Source organism: Chenopodium quinoa, unplaced genomic scaffold (genome assembly GCF_001683475.1).
Source record: "Chenopodium quinoa cultivar QQ74 unplaced genomic scaffold, ASM168347v1, whole genome shotgun sequence".
Taxonomy (NCBI): domain Eukaryota; kingdom Viridiplantae; phylum Streptophyta; class Magnoliopsida; order Caryophyllales; family Amaranthaceae; genus Chenopodium; species Chenopodium quinoa.
The window spans coordinates 885,213-911,134 of NW_018742881.1; the positions used below are offsets into that span (position 1 = coordinate 885,213).

A 25,922-nucleotide genomic window follows, 5' to 3' on the forward strand; every position below is an offset into this window, starting at 1 on the left:
CCGCCGCCGCCACCGCCACCACCACCAGCGCCGCCGAAGGTCCTCCCTCCGAATCTCAGCCTAATCCGCCTCGAATCACCCATTTTCTTTTGTGTTTATGATGATTGTTGTTTTTTTAAAAAATGAAGAACAATTTTGGAATTTTTTTTTTTTAAAAAAAAATTGTTTTAGAGAGTTAGAGAGTAAGAGAGTTTGAGAGTTAGAGAGAGAAGTAAAGAAGTGAGAAATGTTGGTCAGGAAGGAAAAAACCGTATTTATATATTAGGGGTAAAATTGGAATTTCAAGAAAAAAAGGGAGCGTTACCCGGTAAAATGGGAGCGACAAATAACAACACCCTTTTTTTTTTTACTACGCGGTTTTCTCTTCCAAAACGGGGTGTTTGGTACGCTCGGATATATGGACACTTCACCCAATTGTCGTAGTCGTATTGTGTTGAACATCAATACTCGTTCGAATGTTTGGTATGTGTAAATGAGAATCGCGGGATTAAAGGTTGAGCTAGGGATTGGGTTTATGTTTATTTGACTTAGGAAAGATTGAATTCGAGCTATCAATTAAGGATTAAGCATGAAAATCGGGTGAGATTGGAGAGCATATTGTTTGTAAGTGGTTTATGGATATTTTGTTTATATGCTGAGTCAAGTTTATAAATGAGTTTTTCTTGTAACTGAGATATGTGCTTTTGGCATTTGAAAATCTCAACATCAAGCATAATAATTGAATCCCGACTATATAAAGTCTAGCATTTTATTTAGACCAACTGATTTAAAGTGAGGATGGTTTCAAATAAGTAATTTTGAACATTTTCTTTTGAACATTTCGTAGGTATATAAGGGTTGTTTTTGTATTTATAGATGAGCAAGTATACTTATTTTCATGTACATGTTCGATCTCGTTTATTTTGACGAATTTCAATAATAGTTCAGATTTGGCTTATTTATCGAGAGAACATGAAAAAAAAAAAAAAAAAAAAAAAAACAAAGTCAAACCTGAGCTGTTAACTGAAAATCTCCTCTCGTGTACACTCCTCGCATTTTTTTCTTATAAACTTTGCCTTTACCCCATTTCGAGCTAAGATCGGGGTCAATAAGCTCATTAGATGGATTTTTTTGAAGGTCAAAATTAATTATGGTCTTGTTAGATTCGTAATAATGTGCATTTCATTGATATTTAATTTTCATTATACATTTTATTTCAAAATTATAGATATTTAGCGACAAAAAATCATACATAAAACGATACCAGAATTTATTTTTTCCAATCTAATTTGATTTGAACTTATTTTTTCTATATATTGTCAATTTTCGATGGTCAATGTTGTAGGGTACAAATTAACTAAATTTCCTTCATGACACTAAATTTTTTTAACACCTGCATGCACTTCATTTTTTTAATCGCATAATTTTTGAATTTTTCACTATTTACACTTTTTTTTTATTACACGTTAGAATAATATAGTCATGAGTGATGTTATTAGTTTCTCCTCGAAATATATTCTCAAAATGCTACTCAATTAATTTAAGTTGTAAAAGGGGCGCCTTAGTTCTTTAAAATGATATTATAGCTGGCTTAACAAAAAGGACACAAATTCAAATAATATGTAAGAACTCTAAAGCTAAGAATACATGAAACAACTTAAATTCATTAAATAAATCAATTGTTGCATTATGAATTTCCTGATTTATTCAAATAAATAAACTTGAAAAAAAATTCCTAGAACTAGCTAACAAAAAACTGCCAATCTATTTGTCTATTCATACGATTACGCCTATTCCTTAAATTCTCTTACGAAACATAAATAAAGAACACAAGCAAATTTCTCACATAGGAGAAGGGGAAGGTGGGCTAGTACAATGGTTTTTAACAAGTTTAAAAAGAAAGGGGTGGCGAGCCTTAAAAATAGGACAAGCCTTCCCAACCTTTTTTAGGGCTGAACAACAATCAAGACTTATGGAAATCTGGTGTGTTTTGTAGAACTTTCGAAGATCTCTTGAGCACTCTTTTAATTTCGGGTTATGGAATGCCTTAAGGCACTTGTTATGGCCATGGCCGGAGTTGGATGCAGTATTTGGATTAAAATCGTCGGTATAAGCAGCATTATCAATATAAATATCATTTTTATCATCGTTATCAATGTTGAGTTCATAACCTTGAACTTGTGTTTGTGCCATTGTTGTAATGGCCAAAAGCAAGAAGGCTAGAATAGCAAAAATTAACTTCATTTTTGATGAGTTTTTTTAAATGTGGGTTTTGAAAATGAAGGTGGTAGAAGAGAGGATATATAGTAGCTAGGTTTAATTTGATGTGGATTAAGAATAATGGGAGTTTGGAGGGTATTTATAGAGTTCTTAGTTATGAGAGTATTAAGTAAAAAAAAATTTAGTTACAAGATTGAAATTTTCAATTCACGAACCACGATAAATTTGTGTAATTAGTTGTGCTTATTACTACATGATTTCCTATAAAAATTGTCTTTGAAAGGGTAAGTAGTAAGACTAGGAGATGTAACATTACATTCTTACACATTTAATTTATAGATGGCTCTTATCAACCACAAAAAAAGAAAAAAAAAATAAGAAGAAAAACTTTTGTTTGCACCTGGTTTACACTAATATTAGTGTATATCGAGCAGTATAGGGTAACTTTTAGCTAATTTTAGGGTAACTTTTTGCTTTTTTTGGGTAACTTTAAGCATAATACAATTTTTATATAAATAGGCGACAAGAAAAAAATTATAAAAGACAATTTAATTATATTCAATCACTAATAATTGATTTTTAGTCATTCAAAATGCAATTCTTTACTAATAAAGCGTAGAAATTTTTTATATGTATTGGGTTTCATATTGGGGTAACTTTTCTTCATTTCAGAGGCAACTTTTGCTCATGTTAGGGTAACTTTATAACGGATGTACAATATTTTATTGTACACCTGATTTTTTTAAAAGTTTGTCAAAAAGGAAATAAAAAAAATCTCCTCCATCCTACTACTACTCCTACTACAATTAAACCTATAATTATGGATTATATTCTAGTTATATATGGTTGAAATAAATACAAAAAATTTCTTTATTTCCACACATTTGTGACATTATGAGCTACATCGACAACAAATTAAATTAAAAGTGCATGTTAATTTGGAGAAGAATGACATTGGATGTTCATTCAACATATAGTAATGATCACAAGTTTAATCTAATATACTTAATCGATTATTTTGATAAGAGAAACACCTAAAGCATTGTTAAATGGAAGCAATTAGATTATTTTCGATTGTTTGCCACATGAATATTCTACAAGAGTGATTTTATTCTCTTAATTTTACTCACTTAATTGATCTTTAGACATGTTGGATTAAAGAATTTATAACTTCAAAACTTGAAAATAATTAATTACTTCGTATTCTAATTTTTATATCTTAATTTTACAAATTTGTTTTTATTACCTTGATTTAATATATGTGCTTGTAGAAATATCTACACTATTTTGAAATCCATGACATGTCATTGTTGGAAACCACATGAAGTTATTATAATTATTATCATATATATGGTACTATCTAGTACATTATCTACTATGGAAGTGTTTAACACAAAATATTAATTACAAAGATGCAATCAAATTCCAAATTTCCTCCTCGACGGAGTTTCTACTATGGAAGTGTTTAAAGTGTATTAGTAATTTAATTAGTATTCATATTTTTCCGTAAAAAAAAAGGTACTCCATTTCGTATTTCACGATTTAAACATTAATTACGAAGCAATCAAATTCCAAATTTTCTTCTTTTAATTTCTTATATTAAATGATTGATTTTAAAGGGGACTAATAATGTGAAACGGATACATGGAGTATTTACCATGGAAGTGTTTAAAGTGCGTTAGTAATTTAATTAGCATTATTTTACCGGCCGTCAAAAAAAAAAAACAAAAAGAGAATTTCCTATTTTACGGTTTAAGTTATACGTTATAAATTACTAACAAAGGCATTCATTTGCCATGACTTGCTGTTAGGCATAATTAATTCAAGTACTAACAAACTTTAGAAAATGATATGTAAGCATCACAGATACGCAATCAAAATAACTAATCATCATTGAAATAAAATTAAAAAAAAATTCATTGCACTATGATCAACTTATTTTTCACATTGATAAAAATGATAAGATAAATCAAACTATGCCTAGCTTGGTTGAAAATTAAACAAATCCCTAAAATTGGCTTAAAAAAACCACCTATCAATACTTTATTAGGATAACATAAGATATGCTATATTTTCCTACTATTATGTCTATTCCTTAATAAATCTAAAAACATAAATAACGAACTAGCTACCCTTCCACTTAATTAGAAGGGGAAGGAGAAGGAGGACTAGAACAATGGTTTTTAACAAGTTTAAAAAGAAAGGGGTGGCGCGCCTTGAAGATAGGGCAAGGCTTCCCGACCTTTTCTAGGGCAGAACAACATTCGGGACTAATGGAAATTTGGTGTGTCTTGTAGAAACTTCGAAGATCTTTTGAGCAAGCTTTCAAGTGAGGGTTGTGGAAAGCCTTAAGACACTTATTGTTATGGTCATGGCCTTGTTGATGAGATAGAGTGTTTGTATCGAACAAATCAGTATAAGCAGCATTATCGATATAAATATCATTATCATTATCATTGTTGAGTTCATAGCCTTGGACTTGTGTTTGTGCCATTGTAATGGCCAAAAACAAGGCTAGAATAGCAAAAACAAACTTCATTTTCGATGACTTTTTAAGTCGGTTTGGAAATGAAGAGAGAAAACTAAAGTATGCCAAGTAAATTGTTGGTTATTTGTTGTGGTTTAAGAGTGAGAGTTTTAAAGGGTATTTATAGAGAGTTTTTGACAATGTTAAGATAGAATGAAATATTTGCACGATTGAAAACTTCAGCTAATCACGATAAAATAGTAATTTGTTGTTGTTAGAGATAAGTCTAAGTAATTTAATTAGTTTAATTTACTTAGTTAATAATATTGTTATTTCTTCGTATCTTTTTTTTGTTTTGTAAAATTGTCATACTTAGATAAATATTCTCTTGTAATTATCCCTAGTATTTAGAAAGTACATAATGTTGTATTTATCTTTCTTTTTTTTTTTTTTTTTTTTTTTAAACCATTGTATTTATCTTAGTGATGGTCTTATACAGTTATACTCTTATTATTATATGTAAGCCGATTTAAAGGGATCTTCTGACTAGTGGAAAATCATCAAAGCTTTCCAAATGGTACTATAGAATTTGCTGTTGGGTTATTAAGAAATAAGAATGATTTATTTCCCTAAAAATTAGCAGTTGAAATGGTAATTAGTAAGACTAGGTCCAACCATTAAAACGTTACTTCGTAATTTTTTTTTTTTAATTTTTTTTTTTTTTGAAGAAACCATTAAAATGTTACATTGTTGTAGTTTTTTTTTTTTTTTTTTTTTTTTTTTTTTTTTTTTTTTTTTTTGGACTACTCAATTGAAGCACACAATTAGGTACTCAATTGTTAAAAATTTCACCTTTTAGGTATTCAATTATTTTTACTTTGCTTTTGGGTACTGAGTTAAGAAATGAGGCCAAAAAAATTAAATCAGCCAAAGAATTCAGTACCTTGGGTTAAAGAATTTAGTACCCTTGGTTAAGTATGTGGGCCCCACCCGATTAAAAAATTCGCGGATCAACCCTTTTTTTTCCCTTTCTTTTTCTTTATTCCCCTTATTGCTCCTTTATTCTTTCCCATTTCTGGAAACTTTGCTGCGAACGTCGAAAAACAACGAGCAACCTTTGTGCTCGAATATGGGGAAAACGACACCAAAAGCCGCCATTTTTTTGAGGTAACCTCAATTTCTCATCGTTTATGTTGTTAATTTGATATAAATTTTGGATTTTTTGCCCATTTGTTGATGTTTGTTGCGACCTAGGGTTTTCGAATTTTGGGGTTTTTTTTGAACAAATTGATGATGTCGATTGGTTGTGGTTTTTGTGTTAAATTTGGGTTTTCGATTTTTTTTTTTTTTTTTGACAAATGGTTTTGGATGAATTTGTTAAGCAACAATGGTTGATTTTGTGGCTGGACAGAAGAAGCAACAATGGCTGATTTTGTGGCAGAGTTGAAGTACCAGCAGTAGGGGGAAGCAACAACCCTTCTGTTTCTGGTTTTTTTTTTTTTTATATTTTTTTTTTCTACAAAATCTGGCAAAACCTTGCAGAATTTATGCCTAAATAACATGGTCAATGAACCTGTTTTGTTGCTGGTTAAGCTGTTATTTTTGATGAATTTTGATGAATTTTCTTGCTGTTTTTGATGAATGAATTTTGATGAATTATTATTGATGAATTTTCTTGCTGTTTTTGATGAATTTTTTGCCAGGTTCATGCCTCTTTAAATAGAGAAACCAACGGCTAGTTTCTTAGTCAAATTTAATACAATTTTTTTATATAAATATTAATTTTTTAATCGGGTGGGGCCCACATACTTAACCAAGGGTACTAAATTCTTTAACCCAAGGTACTGAATTCTTTGGCTGATTTAATTTTTTTGGCCTGAATTCTTAACTCAGTACCCAAAAGCAAAGTAAAAATAATTGAGTACCTAAAAGGTGAAATTTTTAACAATTGAGTACCTAATTGTGTGCTTAACTCTTTTTATCTAGTAAATAGAACCAACCCTAAAATTACTTTAAGTGAATTGAAAATAATTTTACAAAAATTATATTATTTATAATTATCAATCAATAAAAAAATTTGATTTTTTAAAAAATGTTATTAAGGAAATAAATCTTATACAAAACAATTTCACAATCTTATACAATATAATTACTTAAGAAAAAAAATGACATATCTTTAACACAAATATTTATAGTTATAAAAAAATCTTATACATTCCATATTTCCATCCGATTCACCTTTTGGGCTAATCCGAATTCGATGATCAATTCTGGGTGATTAAGTTCCAATCCTCTCCCAATTGTTGTTGTGAAAAAAAAAAAAAACAAATCAATGCTAATAAAAAATCAACAACATATTTCCCAATAAAAAAAATAAATTTAACAACATATATTTTTATTTCCCCTTCGATAATTAATGGTTGTTATAATAATAATAGTCAACAATCTACTATACATATACGGAGTACTAAAATAGAGGAGCCTAATTTTTTTATTTATTTTTTTTTAAAAAAAAACACACACGTCGCTATTCATTATAAATCTCCCACAACCAATACGACTTACTTCGTATTTCTCATACATTTCAATCTTTAAATATTATTTCACAATTATGGTATTTAAATAACACACTATTTTATATCTAACATATACGAAGTATTTCGTAATCTTTTAGTTTGATCAAAATTTGTCATTTATATTTTTTGATCAAAACAAATTATAAATTATACAATGATAATTTAGGGTCTGTTTACTTCAGCTTAATTTCAGTTTAGCTTCAATCAATTCAGTTCAGTTCAGTTTAGCTCTAATCAGTTCAGTTCAGCTCCTAATTTCCTTCTCTCATAAAATATTTATTTCAGCTCAGTCCATTCAGCTCCAATCAGTTCAGTTCAGCTCAGCTTCAATCAATAAATGTGAACAGACCCTTAATAATGATGGTTTTTAAAAATTATTGTGCATAGCACGGGAACTAACCTAGTTTTTACTAGTTAAAACTTATTTTCACTAAGTTTCCATTATATTATTCAAGTTACCATACCGGTTTTTATAAATTAAACATTTTATTAACAAAAGTTTATTTTTGTTAAATTAAAATTAATTTTACGGAATATTATTTGAATGAATAATAAAAAAAACTACTTGTAATATTTTTGCCAACATAAACGGTTACACATAGATGTATGTTTAATTTTCATAATGAACATTCTTTTTTATTTTATTTTGAAGAAAAATTTATTAGAGTTATTTATTTCAAACTAATTTTGGGAGCAAATTTAAAAAGACAATAATGACAATACAAATAAATTAAAAACTCGAATTCTGATACCAGTTTTACCTAGAAATCTCAAATATTTTTATTCAATAGTATGTTGGTCATTGACATAAGAATACCCAATCCCTTCTACAACCATATGTGGCCTTTAATTCACTTATAACCCTAAAACAAAATAATTAAGGAACAAAACAATTATTAATCAGAAATTACTTTTTCCCTCAAAAGTTTGCCCAAATTGCCAATTAGTAGGCACAACATTATCAGATTGCACCATTTTACCATCACTAGTAGTAACTTGGAATGAGAAACCTTGCCCTAATAAATTTTGAGTAATTTGCCAAATTTGCCCCCAATTACGTTCCATTTGCAACCAATCATTCGAATTAGAGGGCTTAATCTTAACGTTAGCAACATCTCCTGCACCTCCAACATTAAACACTAGTACAAGTAACCAACCTTGGTTCCCTTGTAGTAGGAACTTAACGCCACCTTTCTTAACACAAGGAACTCGACGAAATTGAACTGGAACAACCCCGGCTTCATATTTTGCAATTGTTACAAACATTTTTTCCGATAAATCAAAGTGTTTTTGTGGAGGGTTACACCAAATATCGACTGTTTTTGTGTAATTAGGAGGGCAAAAATTGGTGGCCGTGATCTTAATAGTTTTAGCATCGGGTAAACAATTTTTCGAGTTAATGCATTGTATCTCGTAACATGATCCACACGCTGATCCATTGTTGAATAACGCTGTGCTTAATGCTGCTGTCTCTAGACCGTAACCTTGATCGAATAGGTTTTTATACCCACAAGCACCATCTACAAATCAAAAATAAATTCGCACATTATTTTATATTTTAACAACAAAAAAAAACACACGCTCAATTAATAATTTTACACGTCTTCTTAAACTGACACGACCAACCATCTTAATAAATTGGTTGATACTATTAGATGCATTTTGACACGAGAATATAAAAATATTAAAAAAATGAAAATAAAGTGAATAAATTCGAGCCTTACACATAGTTTCTCCTCCTTTCCCGTCACCATAAAATGTAGCACGGGCATCGGTCCACCCATCGCTAGCAGCTTGGCAGCTTAACGAAAATGCTATTGTAATAGCCAAGAAACAATAAAAGAATGGCATAACTAATCTAACCATTTCTACTGTAAAATGTAAATGTATAATTTATGCTAGAAAAAAAAGTTTTTGATGAGATTTTTTTTAATGATTATTATGGTCAGTATACATGAATTTTATAGAGGATTAATTGGTCCAAATTCGGTAATATTTAGCTGTATGGCAATAATCTTTTGGATAGAAAGGAGCATATCTCACTTTCTATGTTTATAATTATTCTCTGATTTTATTTCATAAAAAATTTGATAAAAGTGGAAGTAAATCACATTTTCTATGTTTGAAATAAATAATACAAGTATATACAGTATTTTTCCAATTTATATCATTAAGAAAATTTATTAAGAAAATATAGAAAATAAATATATAGAAACAAAAATAATTAACAAAATTATTTTCATGGCTAGCTAAGACTTCCAACCCAAACCCTATTCAGCATTATTGATCCTAGACAAATCACAGCTATTGTTAAGCAAATGTGGGTATATTCTATTCACCTGATTTTTTGTTTATCTGAACTTACTAGGCCTTATTGAAAACTTGTTCTAGTTGTAAATTTTAACTTGGGTAACCCTTATCAAAAACTTATTTTCCCGAGCTGAATTTAGGGTCCGTTCACTTCAGCTTAATTTCAGTTTAGTTTACTTTAGCTCCTAATGTTCTTCTCTCATAAAATATTTATTTCAGCTCAATCCAGTTCAGTTCAGTTCAATTCAGCTCCAATCAATTCAGCTCAGTTCAGTAAATATGAACATGCCCTTATTTAAATTAATTTGAGCTTAACTGAACTTATTAGATATGAAATAATTGAAACTAAGGTACGGTGAACATAACATGTCCTAATTGACTCACACGCTATAAGCCTATAAGATGATTTAGAACAAGTGTAAGAAAAAAGAAAAAAAAAAAAAAGAAGAAGATACTTTTCAACTTTAACTTAATCTCCTTCCATATAAGTTCATTAATAATTAAGGTGACAGTCTCACATTGAGTTTTCAATATCTTATATTTATATATTTATACATTTTTTCATCTAATAAAAGTCTTCTATTACAACAGTTTGACTTTTAAATTGTAATTGGATAAGTGGCTATGATTAGATATTTAGATGTTTATATAAATAATCCGAAATTTTAACTGATTGAACAATTAAAGATTTTTATGTTCAATATATGTTGTATGTTGGCAAAAATAATCATCAAATTATTGCTAAGAAAGCGACCAAAGTATATTTTAGAGTACATTCCTCTTGAAGGATTTACACGAGAGCTAAATTAATCAGTAATACGGGGAACTTGAACTTAAACAAACCTTTGTAATATAGTGGATTCAATTCTGCATATTAAAATGTTAATTTACAGCGAATTTAAGTTTTGATTAAGGTTTAGAGAACAACTAGCATAGTGTCCGTGCGATGCACGGTTTATAAATCAAACTATTTAATCCGTAGGAAAAATAAAAATAAAAAAAAAGGAAATTCATTTACTATTAAAGGACTTGGTTACTAATGGTCAATAAAAAAAAATTAAAGGAACGTTATTTGAATAGTATTTTATGTTATTTGAATTTCTTTTAATTTTTTATAATGTTATTTTATTTATTGAAAAATAATTGAATAATAATACTCCACATAGCTATATAAGAAGTGGACTAATTTATTTATATCTCCCGTTGAGAAAAAACTAAAATTTTCTTATCATACCATCCGCATCAGTAGCTACAATCAATCTAATATATACATGCTTTATTTACCCGTCGCACTCATTAAATCTATAGACACAATAATAACCTTATATTTGACCTACCAGAACATAAATTTTCCTAAGTTAAGCATTGTGCCAAAAACTATGTATCATATAATAGTCATATATATAACCAACAACTGATTAAATATAGTATACAACACAAATACTTCGTATATAGGTATGGATACTGATAATTTTATATAAATAAAATATACGGAGTATATATTACTAAGATTTATCCCTACCTTAAAATGATTAACAAAACTCTTATAATAGTGCATGGACATTTATATATCTAAAAATGTTCTTTTTTACATATATTTTCCCCCATTTAATTTTAAAAGCCTTAAAATTGTCTCTTGAATTTGCTAAATTGATTTAAAAGATTATGTTTATTTCAATATTTAAAGCCATTTACTATTTTCATTTCCTTTTGTTTTAATATTTCTATTTAGAATTTATTAGACTATTAGGTTTCAAGATCGAAGTCAATATCTTTTTACCGTACAATCACTAAATCAAAGTCGCTCAACTAAAGTTTTGGACATTGCATAGCTACACAACATCCAATACATTTTATGATTACATGCAAATAATTTTAATAAAACTACGCATTCGATATAAGTTATTAAACAATTTAACTATATATACATTTTGATAGGTTTATATCTTTCATATTAACAAAAATTTACAAATGTTATTATATATTGAAAAAAATTTAGACTTTGGAGTTTTGTATAAGATAGATAAAGGATAAGTTAATTCCCGTCATATATGCATTGTGTTTTGGGTGTTCTATCCGGTTCACCCTTTGGGCTAATCCAGATTTGAGGATTTGTTCTAGGCTATTAGGTTTCACTCCCCTTCTGATTGTTGTTGCAGGGGAGTGAACACAGGTCCTCCCTACCAAGTGTAGTCTCAATCACCACTACACCAACAACCAAACACTTGGTATGGAGGACACGTGTTATAAAATATTATATTATATACATATACTCTCCTAAATTTTATTTAAATGACATTTTTGTAGCATCATTTTTAATTTACTTGTATTCTTTGGTAAAAATATATGAATGCGGGTATGAGGCGAACGGGCAGTACTCATAATAGTCATAAAGTTGTAATACCAATAAGACTTCTTGTAATTTAACGACAATTTCCTCTTTTACCATTTCTAGATAAAACTAAAATAAAATCAATTTCTTTTTCCTGTTCTCCCCCAATATCCCGTAAGTCTGATTTTTCCCCAATTCCCAAAATTCTAGGGTTTGAGAAGCCCCAATTTCATTTCGTCTCAAACCCTAACTTTGAAAATTAAACCCACCCCATTAAAATGTTACCCCAAATTCCCAATTTATCATTCCTAATTCTCTCTCTCCTATTCATCTCCTCCACCCAAATCGTAATATCCGATACCCAATCCTCCATCATTCAATTGCCCACCAATACTTTCGTCAGCGATTCTAATTTATGCTCGATTGAAGAATCAGAACCTTCTGGAAAATCTTGCCCGATTAAATGTTTTCGACCCGACCCGGTTTGCGGCGAAAATGGTGTAACTTACTGGTGCGGTTGCGCTGATGCTCATTGTGCGGGTACTCGGGTCGTAAAATCTGGGTATTGTGAAGTTGAAAGTGGTGGATCGGGTCAAGCTTTTCTGTTGTTTCATTTGATTTGGCTTATTGTTTTAGGGTTTTCTGTTCTTTGTGGTTTGCTTTGAGATTTTGAGTGAATTCTTTTGTAATAGTATAAGGGATTGTTTTTATATGTAATTGAGAAGATGGGGTTGTAAATTTTGTTTTTCTTATAGGGGATTATTGATTTTTGAGTGTAATCAAATATTCATTTGTGAATGTAATATTGTAATGTAATTGGAATTTGACAAATTTATATTGAAAATTAATTATATGTGTTACTATATTGTTTGATTCTTTTGTGTGTATAATATATTGATTTTTTCCTTGGTAATCTTGTGTCATTGTTGCATTTGGCAAAAATTTCTATGAAAATATTGTCTGATTTACTTGCTGTGAAGGAATTTCATTTTAGTATTGCCATTTTGGACTGGTGTTGATACTTGATAGAGTTGCACTGTGGTAGATTGATAGAGATGGAGAGGGTTGCAATGCTGGCATGGTCGATGTCGAATGACCGAAATTCTGTTTTCTGTGTTGGAATGGTGCACCGCACAGCTGAAATTCTAGCTGGTGAAGATTCCATTTTGGCAGTGTTCAGGGAGAGAGTGAGGTGCAGCCTGCTGGTCAAGGCGTTCGGGTTGTGCAGCGAGTTGCTGCTGTTTGGTAGCCACCTGAACTAAGTTTCCTTGAACAGCACTAGAACAAACATTAGGTTAAAATTAAACTACTAACCGAAATCACTAATGCAGAAGCAGCCCTGTTACTTGGTTGATTGAGTCCATCTTTGCAGCATCTGATAAGATGCAATATTTCGGGCATTTCTGTAGAATATATTCAATATAAGCCATAGATAACAGGAACTAACTTGATGCCAAAAATGTGCAGGACTAGAGGAGTAAAACAGCCATTAAAGCCTTACTAAGGACCATACCGGAAAATGTTTGAGCTGTTGCATTGCAAAGCTGGAAATGCTATGAGCAACTTATGCAGGAATTTATTGAAAACTTGTGGTAAACTTCAACTCTTGTTTTAGTATAATCGAATTTGAGATGCTAACCTAAAAACTTCCTAAATTAAACATTACATTCTATGACCAACAATAGAATAAACTTTTCAAATTATACTGTAATCTATACACTAGTATAATATTAATCATGACTATTAGGTCCACAATGTGCAATGGAAGGGCAGAAAACACAGCATATGAATATATGAGTTGCCAATGGTAACATAAATTATCTAGATAAATTTATTTAAACTGCAAAAGTTCCACTCAAAAATTCTAATAAGTGATAGAGGAAATGATGTTTGCTTACTTTGTATATGTTATTCCAAACAATAAAGTGGTCATACTCTAATTGCAAAAATAGCTAACAAATATCAAACAAGCACCAGTGGTCTAGTGGTAGAATAGTACCCTGCCACGGTACAGACCCGGGTTCGATTCCCGGCTGGTGCACTAAACCAAGCTGTGATGAAAAATGCACATACTGTGGCCCAAGGGTTCGCCACTTTCTTCAGAACACCTGAAGAAGCAAACTGTGCAGCTGAGCTTTGTTATCTTTTTGTTTCTTGCATTAGAAACAGTAGAAGTTTGAGATCAAGTTATAGCCAATGCAGATTGCAGAGCAAAGCTACTTCCTGATGATATGAGGGGCTAGGAGTCGGTGCGCGGGATAGTATTGTTGGCTGGTGCAGTCCTTATGGGCGTGCTCAGGGAAGCGAGTGAGGTGTAGCCTCAAAGAATTAAGGTGTGCAGGGAGTTGCTGCTGTTTGGTAGCCAGTTAGCCACCTGAACCTCATTTTCTTAGAGAGCATTAGAAACCTTAGTCCAGCTAAATGGTTAATTGAGTCCATCTTTGCAGCATCTTAAGTTAATATGACAGCTTCTTATCACTCTGTTACACAAATGATGCAAGAATGATGTGATTTTCAGGCAATTCAGGAGAACATTAAGTATACATTCAGGAACTAACTCAATGCTATAGATGGACAGGACAGTAGTAAAAGTAATCATTATCGCACACCCATGACTAAGAAGCATACTGAAGAGGTTTAAGCTGTTACTTTGAGTATTATTTGAAAAGCTATGTGCAAATTATGCAGAAATAATGAGTGGTAAACTTCAACTCTGGTTTTTAAAAGGTGCTAATTGAAAAACTTCTTAAATTACACATTAATCCTAAGACCAATCATAGAAGAAAAAATTCCACATCATAATTTAAAATGTTAATCATGAATTTTAGGATCGCGTTACGCATCAAAAGGGAAGAAAACACAACATATTGTGAAGTGTCAATAGGAAGATAAGATGGTCTATAGCTTCAATGTAGACCTCTATGGCTTTATGTTCTTAGGTGGGGGATATATCATGAGAACTAACATTACCCTATCATTATTACCCGAATCGCTAATTAGAGTAATTATCTTACCAACCGTCTAGAGTGTTATCCATTTCTCATCAAAATCTTCCAATTCTATTCACAATTTCACATTAATAACTATAAAAAATTCGAGTAATTAGCTTAAAAATGTTTGCACTCTATCATAAATTGATACTCCCTTTATCTCATAATACACCGTATTTTTTGACTTTTTTTTGTGATTTTTTTCACAATAATTAAGAATTAAAAGGAGAAACTGAATGAAGTACATTGAAAAGATAAAAGTATAATCATTGGCCAAGGTTAGAAAAAGAATGACCTTTATAGACACATAGTATCTACAAAAAAAGTTAACTAACATTCAACAAGCACCAGTGGTCTAGTGGTAGAATAGTACCCTGCCACGGTACAGACCCGGGTTCGATTCCCGGCTGGTGCAAGTACACAAGCTGTGATGAAAATTGCACATATTGTTGCACAAGGGTTCGCCACTCTCTTCAGATCACCTGAAGAATCAAACTGCTTTTTTAATTTTTATTTTATTTGGCACAGCTCACATTAGTTTGCTGAACATGTTACAGACCTTAAAATCTTGACTAGATTTTGTTTTATGGTATGGAGAAGCTAAGGAGTCAGTGTGCAGGATAACAATCGCGCCTTGTTAGCTGCTATAACAAGGACACCGTGATTGTGAAATGAAACGAAGAAGAATCAATTCATGAGGCAGTACAAAGAACAGAACGCGCTTAACATTTGTATCATACACAAAACATGCTACTAAAATGATTTGTTATAAATCAAATTCTGAAGCTATTACAGAATTATGCCTCAAGAAAGCCAAACTTTATTAATACATCAGTTAGAAAAAAAAAAAAAAAAAAAACAATGTCATACATAGTTGAACAATTTACGAGTAGTACAAAATCATTAGTCCTTTTAGTGATTAACAGCACGACAAGATCTTCTAATCTCTCCTTGATTACCAGTAAGAACGCCAACTCTTCCCAAGTTAACCATTGCAGAGCCAAATCTATTGACGAAATAATCAGGGGAATAGGCCAATTTTTTCACAATGCTGTTAGTAAGTGGAGACCTTCCTATGTTTGCATCAATCTCAAGCTTTCCTTGGTTTACCAATAGTTGCTTGTAGTAGCCATTGTCAAAGTGATAATGTTTTTTCGGGTTGTACTCGAAGTAAACCTTGTTGTGAGCACCACTACCGTCTTTTGGACACATTTTCTTCAATGCATATAGCATACCGGTATGCATCCTAGGGTCTGGCTTACCGGTGTTGTGGAAATTGTATAGACGATGGTCAAATTTTTCACAGTGTGTAAATCCAACAGTATGTCCACCTGTATGATCGACGTTATAAGTTTAATTGTATAGTCTATATAGACATTAAAATAACACAAAGTCCATAAAATTTAACAACTTTTCTTTTATTTTTAGGTGAATTGAAGTTAATAATGCATACCTAGAAGAACAACAAAGTCTTCCTTGCTTAGTCCTCTTGAAGCAAATAGATGGACAGCGTCACGCACTGGCAAGTTCTCTGATGGAAGATTAGCAAGGGCTTCTTCTACTTGTGAAACAACACCATCTCGTCGTCCTGTTTCTACATAATACCATTTACCTCCAGCCTGCATTGCAACTTTGATTAGTTTGAGGTATCATATACAAAGTATATAATTGTATTAACAACTAATTAATGATGGTAAATAGGTTATTATTGTGTACAAATTTGTAAGTATACCAAATGATCAAATTGAGATTATGAAAAGATTTGCATACTCACCAAAAACACAGCACTTCTAGCAGCCATGTTAAGTACATCAGCACAAGAGACAACTCCGGGACAAACTTCCTCTACGGCCGCCTTTGCAGCATCCACAACATTAAAACCCCTAAGACTTGAGTTTGGATTTGCTGTTTTCTCTGATTTTGGCCCATCTAGTAGGACTGATGCATCACATCCCTAAATTTAACAAAGAAACAAAACCGCGAAATAAGTATTAATTAGCTAATATTGATAATAAATTGATAACATCTAGTTCATTATCGAATTTACTTACCCTAACAATGCAATCATGAAACTGTAATCGGATGAGACCAGCAACAATAGTTGGATCCTTAATGAATTCAGCCTTAACTGCGCTGAAAATAATTTCTTCAACGTTATGACCCCAACATTTATCCTTATAGTATCCGATAGACAATTGACCATAACATTGGCTAACAAGGGTTACTAGAACGAGCCCTAGGGCTAAGGCTATCGAAGGAGTGGTACACCTCATTTTCTCGAACTAGCTAGCTTGTTTAACGAATGCTAAGTACTTAATTAATTATGTTCAAGCTAAGTGATGATGAGAATTGCTAAGAAACTCTCCTTTATATATATAGTGAACCTAATGTTGTTTAAATTAAAGGATAATGAATTAACAACTAACTAGACTTATTACTTAACTTGCATGTTAGGGTGTATTATTTGTTGCTTATTATTGCAATTATACATGCATGTCATGAACGTTATATCTACGTGAAGAAATTAATATTTAATATAGCCTCATTATGCTATGATTATGGCTTTAATTTGGCTAAATTATCTTCATAAAGATTGTTTTTTTGGCTTACAATCAACATTATGCCAATCATATGATTGACACACATACCATATAATTTAACAGACATGCTTCTTGACTTTACGAGTTTATTGACTTGGATTAATAATATAAGTAGTATTAGGCTAATTAATTACAAGTCAAATTATAATTAGATTACTTATTTACAAATTGGTGGAGGTGGGAGGTTTAAGGCACATGCAATTGTGACAAATTGATGCGACTTTGTTTTTATGTACGTATATAATATGGTTTTATATGTCACGCTAGCAAAATGGTAGGTACACGAAGATGATTAGATATTTAGATGAAGCATCAAGCAATTATTTGTTTGAATTGAACTTTGAATGTTTCAAACCCAACATTTATGATCTGTTAAGGATGTCTTCCATAATTTGAATTTGATGTTTTTTAATCAAAGATTCACATTTGGCCCATGGGCCGATAACGTCGGGCCGTTCCATCATGCCATTGAGTTGCCAAAATTGATAACACATACACATTATGTTAAGGGTAGATATCATCAATTGATATCGTACGTGAACTTTAATTTATCACATTGAGTTATGTTCTTTTCATACGTATTTGACAAATTAGGGAGGAAATATAATGAATGGTTTTTGTATTGCTTGTTTTTTATTTATCAATAGGTTGAGTATTTATACAAAACCTAAGAACATAAGATAGGAAACAATCTTCCTAAAAGATATACTTAAATAATATCTTAACATATAATAAACCTAAAATATATCATACGTATTGAAAGGCAAGTTACGTCTTACGAACACTTTATATTTATATTGATTTATATACTCGTAGAATTTGATAAGCTACTAACCCCGATCTGGTGCCCTTTACATTGATATCACTTAATATAACATTTTTATTGAGTTTGTATGTAATTTAATTCTGATCTCACGCATAAAAGGTTATTTTAAGACAAAGTTGAACATCCTATTGGATTTGAATAATTCCTCATGCTTCTGTAATTGTTTTACTTTATCAAGGACGGGTCAGGTGGCTGGATATTAGTATATTACTATAACCGAGTTAATTAACATCCGGATATATCATGTTAACAAAAGAACCCTGAGTTTATCGAGTAGAGACTTTGGTTAAGTTTTGACCTAATTAAGTTCAAAGCTTCAATTTGCTTGCAAGAGAACATAGACAAAGTACATTTGATTAGCACTCTAATATAATTAAGCATCCTATAATATAAAACAAACTCTATAGTCCATGTAACTTATGGATAAAAAAGGCATAGTATAATATTAGAAAAGAAAATAAAAATTAAGATAAAAATGCTTAAAATTATGGTTTGAATTAAAGTTCATCCTGGTGATGGTGATGAGAGAAGGCCTCCTTCATAATGTCCGCAGTCTTGTGCACCGCCTCGCCAACCATCTCCGCCGCGGTTTTAGCAGAATCCTCCATCATCATTTTTGTTTTCTCTATACTCTCCTCAGCTGCTTCTAATACCTTGTTCTTTTCCCTTTCATCTGCTATATTGGCTTCAACTATTGGGAGCCCTATATCATCATTTCTCCTATACAACAAATATTACCACATTGTTAATAATTGTTAGGAAAATAACTCACATGTGAGCTGGATCGGGACTAATTGTCGGTTTATTAATGAAATTATTTTTACTGATTCTCTGTTATATTTTATTTTTAAAGTTACTGATTTTATTGAACTAAAATTATTTTTACTGAATATTATTTTTTTAAGGTGAAGTGAACAACACTTTAGTTGGTGAGCTACTCCTACTATCACTAATCGTCTTAAAATATAGATTGGATTTGTATGTGATCAAAATCTTCTCCTCATGTCACGGGCTAACTTTTATATTTGAAATGAGAAATTAGTCACAACACTGTGACGGGCTTATTAACCACCATTTTTGAAGTTGAATGAAAAATTAATTAATTTGGTTCACAAGCTAGTTAACCATTGAGATGCAAATTTGCTAATAAGCTATAAATGAGAGTAGCTTCAAAAATTATATTTGCACTATAGAAATTAGAACACTAATTGTATCCAATTTATAGTGTGAAAAAATAAATCGTTTATATTATTTATCATTAAAATAATAAGATAGTCATATTTCAAACAACTGCAGTAGAAACATCCAACAACTTCTTAGAAATACTAATTCCTATGTTCAATCAACCAAACAAGCAATTAATTGGTACAAGCTAGAATACTACGTAATAATCGTACATTACACTTAAGACTTGAGATTAAATTTCATCTGTGACAAATAAAAGTAAGGGATCGAACTTACTCGATATGCTGAGAAGACGGCCAAAAGAGGTAGAATTGTTCCGGAATCGGAGGCAGGTTAAACTTGTTCCAGTAATGGCTTCCTCGACTAGTAAAACAATGCAACTGTCCTAATTTTTTTTGTAATGGAGAATTTGTGAGATAATAGAATACAAAACATAGCACCATTGCTATTATAATTATTCTCCAAGTTGATACTTTAGCCATTATTATCCTAATTTGATTACAACTACTACAAACATAATTTAATAAATTTTTACTCCGATTCTATGAATTTAACAAATTAATTTTTGTTTGGTATTTTATCTGCTCAATACACAATGATGAGCTAGATCGTGGTGGATTAGTGTTTACTGTTTAGGATAATTTTAAATATGAATTTTATATTTTTGTTGCTATTAATTATACTGACACGTGGAATGAACTTTTTAAGGGTGACGTGTTATTCATGCATATAGATTTTATCAAATGTAACGTGGCTTCTTCTCCACATTCCGTCGATGGATGTTATAGTTTTCGTCTTTTTTTACTGCTTTTCATGTCATTAATATTTTTATTATTTCTATTTTGATGATAAATAAGGAGAAAGCTTTTTATTAAATCAGAGCCTCTCATTAGCCAACTTGATTTGGGTACACAGGCAAAGCTTTTAAGAATAGGGGAAGGGTAATTAATCACCATCTCTAAATCTCTAAGTTATAACCTCGTGATTGTGAGATGAAAAATACGAAATAGATTTGTAAGTAATTAACTGTAAAAAGTATAAGTAAAAGGAATAAGGGCATGTACTTATTTATAGAACTGAGTTAAGATGAATTGAATTGAACTAAACTGATTGGAGCTGAATTGAACCGAATAGAGTTAAAAAATAAATATTTAATAAGAGAAAAAAAATTAAGAACTGAACCGAACTAATTAATGCTAAAATAAATTGAATTGAACTGAAATTAAGTTGGAGAGAACAAACCCTAAGTTAGCTGCAATTTTGCCAAAGACACATTTGCAGGTCAAATAGCTTGCCTAATTAGGCCTGCAAACGGTCCAAATTCATAATTTAGGAAAGTCAATTGCAGACCCTTTTGGGCCACATATCCCAAAAGAAGTCCACTAGCTAGGACTAGGCCCAACTGTTAAAAGGTATTGAGAGTCAATATATGCCAAAAGGTAAATCCAAGATACATTCATTTTTATATTGTTGGGAAAGATGCACACAAAATTCATAATTACGAATCCAAGATACAAAGGGAGTGTTTGGTTCGCAGAGTAGTATAGGTTTGGAATCAGGAATAGGGTTAAGGTGATATCGGGTTGGAACTTGATACTTAATATCATCTGTTTGGTTTAATTATAGAATGAAATATCATCCCCTTAATTTCATATATTTGCAAGGGAATGGAATGAGCCAAACCCACCTTCCCCCCACACTACTACAAAATCTAGAAAAGTGACCCCTAATAAAAGGCCCGTTATCTCAATAATAGGTATGCTTGATGTAAAAGATCTAATATTAGAGGTAACGGGTCTCTTATGTGTAGAAGAAAATAAGTCTAATAGATAAGAGACCCGTTGGTAAATTAAACGGGTCTCTTAAATGTACTAGGGTCCACTACTGTGGTGGGAAAAAGAGAGTGAGATGCAAAAGGCCTGTCGTTTTACTTATTGAAGGTTTTATTTCCTTTGCTCCTTCTCTCTGTCTAAAACCCACATTGGAATCATCTCCTTTTTCTATTTTTATCACCTAAAATTATTACAATCTACTTCATCAAGTCGCCAAAGAATTGAAGTACTTTAGATATCAATCACCTAGCACTGTCAAAACGGTTTGACAGTTCGGTTTCGATTCGGTTTGAAATCGGTTCGGTATTTAATCGGGTCGGTTTGGAATCGGTTTAATTGTCTCACGGGTCGGTTTTGGTTCGATTTAAATAGTTATCGGTTCGATTCGGTTTTGGTTTATTCTTAAGCGGTTTTAATTCGGTTCGGGTTGTAAACAGTCTGGGTAGTAAACAGTTCGGTGCAGACGGGTTGCGGTTTGTTAACGGTGCGGTGTAAACGGTTTTTATCCCGGTTCAAACAGTTTCGGGTTGGAAACTGTTTCGGGTTGGAAACTGTTTCGGGTTAGAAACAGTTCGGTTTTTTTTTGGTTCAGTTTATAACTGGTTCGGTTCTTTTTCGGTTCAGTTTTTAACTGGTTCGGTTCTTCAATTACATAACCACTTTAACGTTATTCATATCGGTTCCATTTCAAGTTTACTAAATTATAGTTGAATCTGAATTAAAACATAGCCTAATAGTATATTCATGTCACTAGCACACTCCCATTTTTATTTCATTATTACTCACAGAATCAATGTAATCATATGCTTAATAGTCTCTGTGAATTAATTTTATTTATTACGCCTTCAACCAAGCCTTGGTACTTAATATTACAAGATTTTTGTTCATTTGGTTTCATCACCTCAAATGTATACATGACTAGAGGCAGTAGTGTTGCTAATAGTTTGAGGCAGGGCCTGAGCCTGCTTGTTTTGCTCTTGTTTGTGAACACTAATTATCCTTAAGACCTTAATGAATGATTTGCCTTGCTATTTTAAAAAAAATATTCTAAGATTTCTAATATTTAATCCATTTAATTATATCCCCGTCAAAAAAAAAAAATCCATTTAATTATATAAAAAAGTTTGTAAACGGTTCGATTTAGAAGCGGTTTGGTTCATAAACGGTTCGGTTTATAATCATTTCGGTTTACAATCAGTTCGGTTTTTAAATGGTTCGGTGCAAACGGGTAGCAGTTTGCTAACGGTTCGGTGTAAGCGGTTTTTTTGCAAGTTTAAACGGTTTCGGGTTGGTACCGGTTTCGGGTTAGATACGGTTCGGTTCTTTTTCGGTTCGGTTTTCTTTCAGTTCGGTTTATATTCGGCTCGGTTTGTTAACGGGTTCGGTTCTTATACGGTTTAACATTATTCAGGTCGATTCGGTCTCGGGTTTACTAAAATACGGTTCGGGTCGGTTTTCGATTTCAAAAAAATCAGTTTTTAATCGGTTCGGTTCTCATTTGGGTCGGTCGGTTTCGGGCAGTTAAACGGTTTCGGTTTGAAATTTGACAGCACTACAATCACCAAATAAACCAAGATCTGATTTACAAGTGTTTCACCACCACTTAAGGCGGCATCCGGTTGACCACACAACAACAACGGCTATAGTTCGAATTTTCTTTTTCTTTTTACGGCATAGTTCGAGTTTCTTCTTCAATTATTCAAAGGTTAAGTTTTTTTTTGGTCAATTGCTAATTTGTAAACTGAATTCATATCTAATTTGTTGCTAATTGCGATTTTGTTGTTTTGAGTTAGATATTAGATTAGCTTCTGAATTGTGAAGAGTAGGGATGGCAACGGGTCGGATCTGGACCGGGTCCGGATGGACCTGGATCCAAATCCGTTTTTGTATATAGGATCCAGATCCGACCCGGATCCGTCGGGTCTAGAAAATGAAGACCCGGACCCGGATCAATCGGGTCCAACGGATCCGGGTCCAGATCCGGGTCCAAAACGGGTCCAATATATTTTGCCTAATTTTTTGCAATAAATGTAATGTTCGGGTCAAAAAAATTATTTCAAACTTATGGTTATTAATTAAGTTCAACCCCAAATTAACCAACTTATACACTCATATTTTGAATTAAAATTATAAACATTAAAAAAAAAATACGATGTTACATATGAGCTAGTGAAAAAACAACGATGCTGTATATAATATGAGCATCCAAAATTCATCTCTTGAAAGGGTTAATCTTTATCATTACTAACATTATCAACATTTTTAATAAAGAAACAAACAATTTTAGTTTTTTTAATCGGAAAAATTAAAAAAACGGGTCCACGGATCTGGATCCGGGTCTAGGGCCCAGACCCAGATCCAGATCCGTTTTTGTCAGCAGGACCCGGATCCGTCGGGTCCAAAATTTGAAGACCCTGATCCGTAAAAAACGGATCTGGATCCACGGATCCGGGTCGGGTCCAGATCCATTGCCATCCCTAGTGAAGAGTAATTTGGATGGATTAGATCTAGGGTTTCATTTTTTTTATATAAAAAAAATTTGCTGAATTAATTAAACATTTAATTTTTTTTTTCGCTAATAACTATCCGTTTATTTGTTATTTTTTTTTTAACTTCATTTGGTTTGATTATTTGACACAGGAAGTCTCAATAAGACGGGAAAAACTAATGGCCCTAAAATTTGATGAATGAAGGGAGTAAGTGATTATGCATTTTAATCTGTTTTTTTTGTCAAATTATCCTCATATTTATTGTACAATTCCTTTTAATAGCGTGAAAATTTGGTTGATATAATTGTTAAGAAGGCAAGGCTACGCTGGTGGTCTAAGCTTGCGGAAGCGGTGGATTCGTACTATGGTTTGCAGGTGCCCTGAATCATGGTTGGGTGATTGATTAAGCAGAGGTCACACCTTTTCCATTTCCATATACTTCGTATATCATTTACATATATAATTGTGGCCTGCGGCCTGCCTGGTTGTAGTGTTTAATTAATTGTGCATCACTTATTTTATTCATTAATTATTGGGTTTATTTTCAATGATATTGATTCTTTTTTTCTTTCTTTTTTGTTTGTCAGATGTGCATATGCTAAACAGAAATCTCACTTGGAAATAGTACTCAAGCTCCATATTGATGTAACTATATTTGTAATTTTTAGTGAAGTTAAATAATTTTATTTTTATTATTATGGTTCAATCTAATTTTTGTTGATTTTGATTGTATATCATGAATTCTATTTAATACAATGTTATTCCGCCAATTTGAATTCAACATAAAAATACAAATTTCAAATGCGAATTGTACATATGAAATGTAATTTTTTTTTTTTTAATTTTCAAAAATACAACAAGAGACCCGTTATCTAACGTAACTGGTTTCACTGATACCACCAAAGAGACCCCCTATCTCAAGAGACGGGTCTGTTTACCTTCTAAAATATCAATTCCATACCTTACCTAACAGACCCCTTATCTCTAACAACAGGTCTTGTTGTTCTACTAAACAGACCCCCCCATTAGAAGGGTCTCTTTATCAAAGAGACCCCTGAGATAGAGACCCGTCCAAATGAGGTCTCTTATGCATATTTTAACGGGTCTCTTTGCCCATTTTTGTAGTAGTGCCAAGGTTTCTAAAACCCATACCTCATGGGTTTGAGGTATGAATTTAAAAATTATATTTTTGACAACCAAACATATGGTATGAGTTTTGGTCATTCTAAACCCATACCTAATACTTATAATCCGCGAACCAAACGCCCCCTTATTTCATTAAGCCCTAGTGTGTTGTAGAATGGGCAAACACTATCAAACTCGAGAAAACACGATATGGTCAGCAACAAGCAATTCTAAATAGCCTAAAGCACACCAAGCTACACATGGAAATCCAAATCAGAAAAAAAAATGTTGTAAATCGACACCAAGCCCTTCCACTATCAATAATAATTAATGGGTATGTCAAATTATCCTTCTAAGCAATGTTAGAGGCTTTATAACATCAAACAACATGTTGGAACAAACCATTCTTTATATACATCACTAATAAGTTGATAAATTCAACCATAAAGAGGAATTAGGGCTAAAATAGAAATTGACAACATTTATAGCACAAAACGATAATTCAACCATAAAATATGTAGCATAGGATGACAAGAACTTTGTGTCAAAATTTGGCATTGAACGACTCCATTTGGATCTCGAACAAATGACAAAAACGACAGCTTGTTTGGAGAACTCTCTTTCTCCTTTTTTGTCTTCCCCTCAATTTTGTGCATGAGATGCTTGTAATGGAGCGACCCCTGCTTAATAAGGCTGATATACAAAAGGGTAGCTATATAAAGTAACGATTTTACCAATAAATTAAACGATATATTTTCGGCTTGTGATATACTTTAACTTGCAGAAGCTACTTTTCTTATCTCAATCCATCTTTTAGGAAATAACCTCAACATATACTCCTTACTCCTTACTTCTTACTTCTTAAGTATTATCAAACACTCCCAAACTCAATTTTATCATATTTGTTCGAAGATAAAAATAATAATAATAATAATAAATAATAATAAAAAAAAACCTTCAAGATTAGATTATCTATTATCATATCCTCAGT

General features: G+C 31.8%; 3 protein-coding genes, 1 long non-coding RNA gene and 2 other non-coding genes across 7 annotated transcripts; 3 read left to right on the forward strand and 3 right to left on the reverse strand.

Annotated features, from left to right (window-relative positions):
* Nucleotides 1–8,142: 8,142 nt before the first annotated feature.
* On the reverse strand, nucleotides 8,143–9,108 carry LOC110726641 (putative expansin-A26). The gene is made up of 2 exons (XM_021906111.1): nucleotides 8,967–9,108; nucleotides 8,143–8,762 (listed from the first exon to the last, which is right to left on the reverse strand). The coding sequence occupies exons 1-2, from the start codon at nucleotides 9,106–9,108 to the stop codon at nucleotides 8,143–8,145; spliced, it is 762 nt and encodes a 253-aa protein (XP_021761803.1).
* A 4,746-nt stretch (nucleotides 9,109–13,854) lies between these two features.
* Nucleotides 13,855–13,925, forward strand: TRNAG-GCC. The gene has a single exon. It is a non-coding gene; the product is annotated as a tRNA-Gly (tRNA).
* A 1,293-nt stretch (nucleotides 13,926–15,218) lies between these two features.
* Nucleotides 15,219–15,289, forward strand: TRNAG-GCC. The gene has a single exon. It is a non-coding gene; the product is annotated as a tRNA-Gly (tRNA).
* A 333-nt stretch (nucleotides 15,290–15,622) lies between these two features.
* LOC110726742 (peroxidase 60-like) lies at nucleotides 15,623–17,200 on the reverse strand. The gene is made up of 4 exons (XM_021906229.1): nucleotides 16,926–17,200; nucleotides 16,649–16,828; nucleotides 16,328–16,493; nucleotides 15,623–16,205 (listed from the first exon to the last, which is right to left on the reverse strand). The coding sequence occupies exons 1-4, from the start codon at nucleotides 17,145–17,147 to the stop codon at nucleotides 15,787–15,789; spliced, it is 987 nt and encodes a 328-aa protein (XP_021761921.1). The 5' UTR covers nucleotides 17,148–17,200; the 3' UTR covers nucleotides 15,623–15,786.
* A 1,456-nt stretch (nucleotides 17,201–18,656) lies between these two features.
* Nucleotides 18,657–20,558, reverse strand: LOC110726743. Its single transcript, XM_021906230.1, has 2 exons — nucleotides 19,762–20,558; nucleotides 18,657–19,020 (listed from the first exon to the last, which is right to left on the reverse strand). The coding sequence occupies exons 1-2, from the start codon at nucleotides 19,965–19,967 to the stop codon at nucleotides 18,798–18,800; spliced, it is 429 nt and encodes a 142-aa protein (XP_021761922.1). The 5' UTR covers nucleotides 19,968–20,558; the 3' UTR covers nucleotides 18,657–18,797.
* A 2,392-nt stretch (nucleotides 20,559–22,950) lies between these two features.
* Nucleotides 22,951–24,517, forward strand: LOC110726744. 2 transcript variants are annotated; one of them, XR_002512401.1, is made up of 4 exons: nucleotides 22,951–23,022; nucleotides 23,958–24,013; nucleotides 24,119–24,219; nucleotides 24,394–24,517. It is a non-coding gene; the product is annotated as an uncharacterized LOC110726744 (long non-coding RNA). The 2 variants fall into 2 exon arrangements; XR_002512400.1 differs by lacking the exon at nucleotides 22,951–23,022 and having other exon boundaries at nucleotides 23,773–24,013.
* Nucleotides 24,518–25,922: the final 1,405 nt, after the last annotated feature.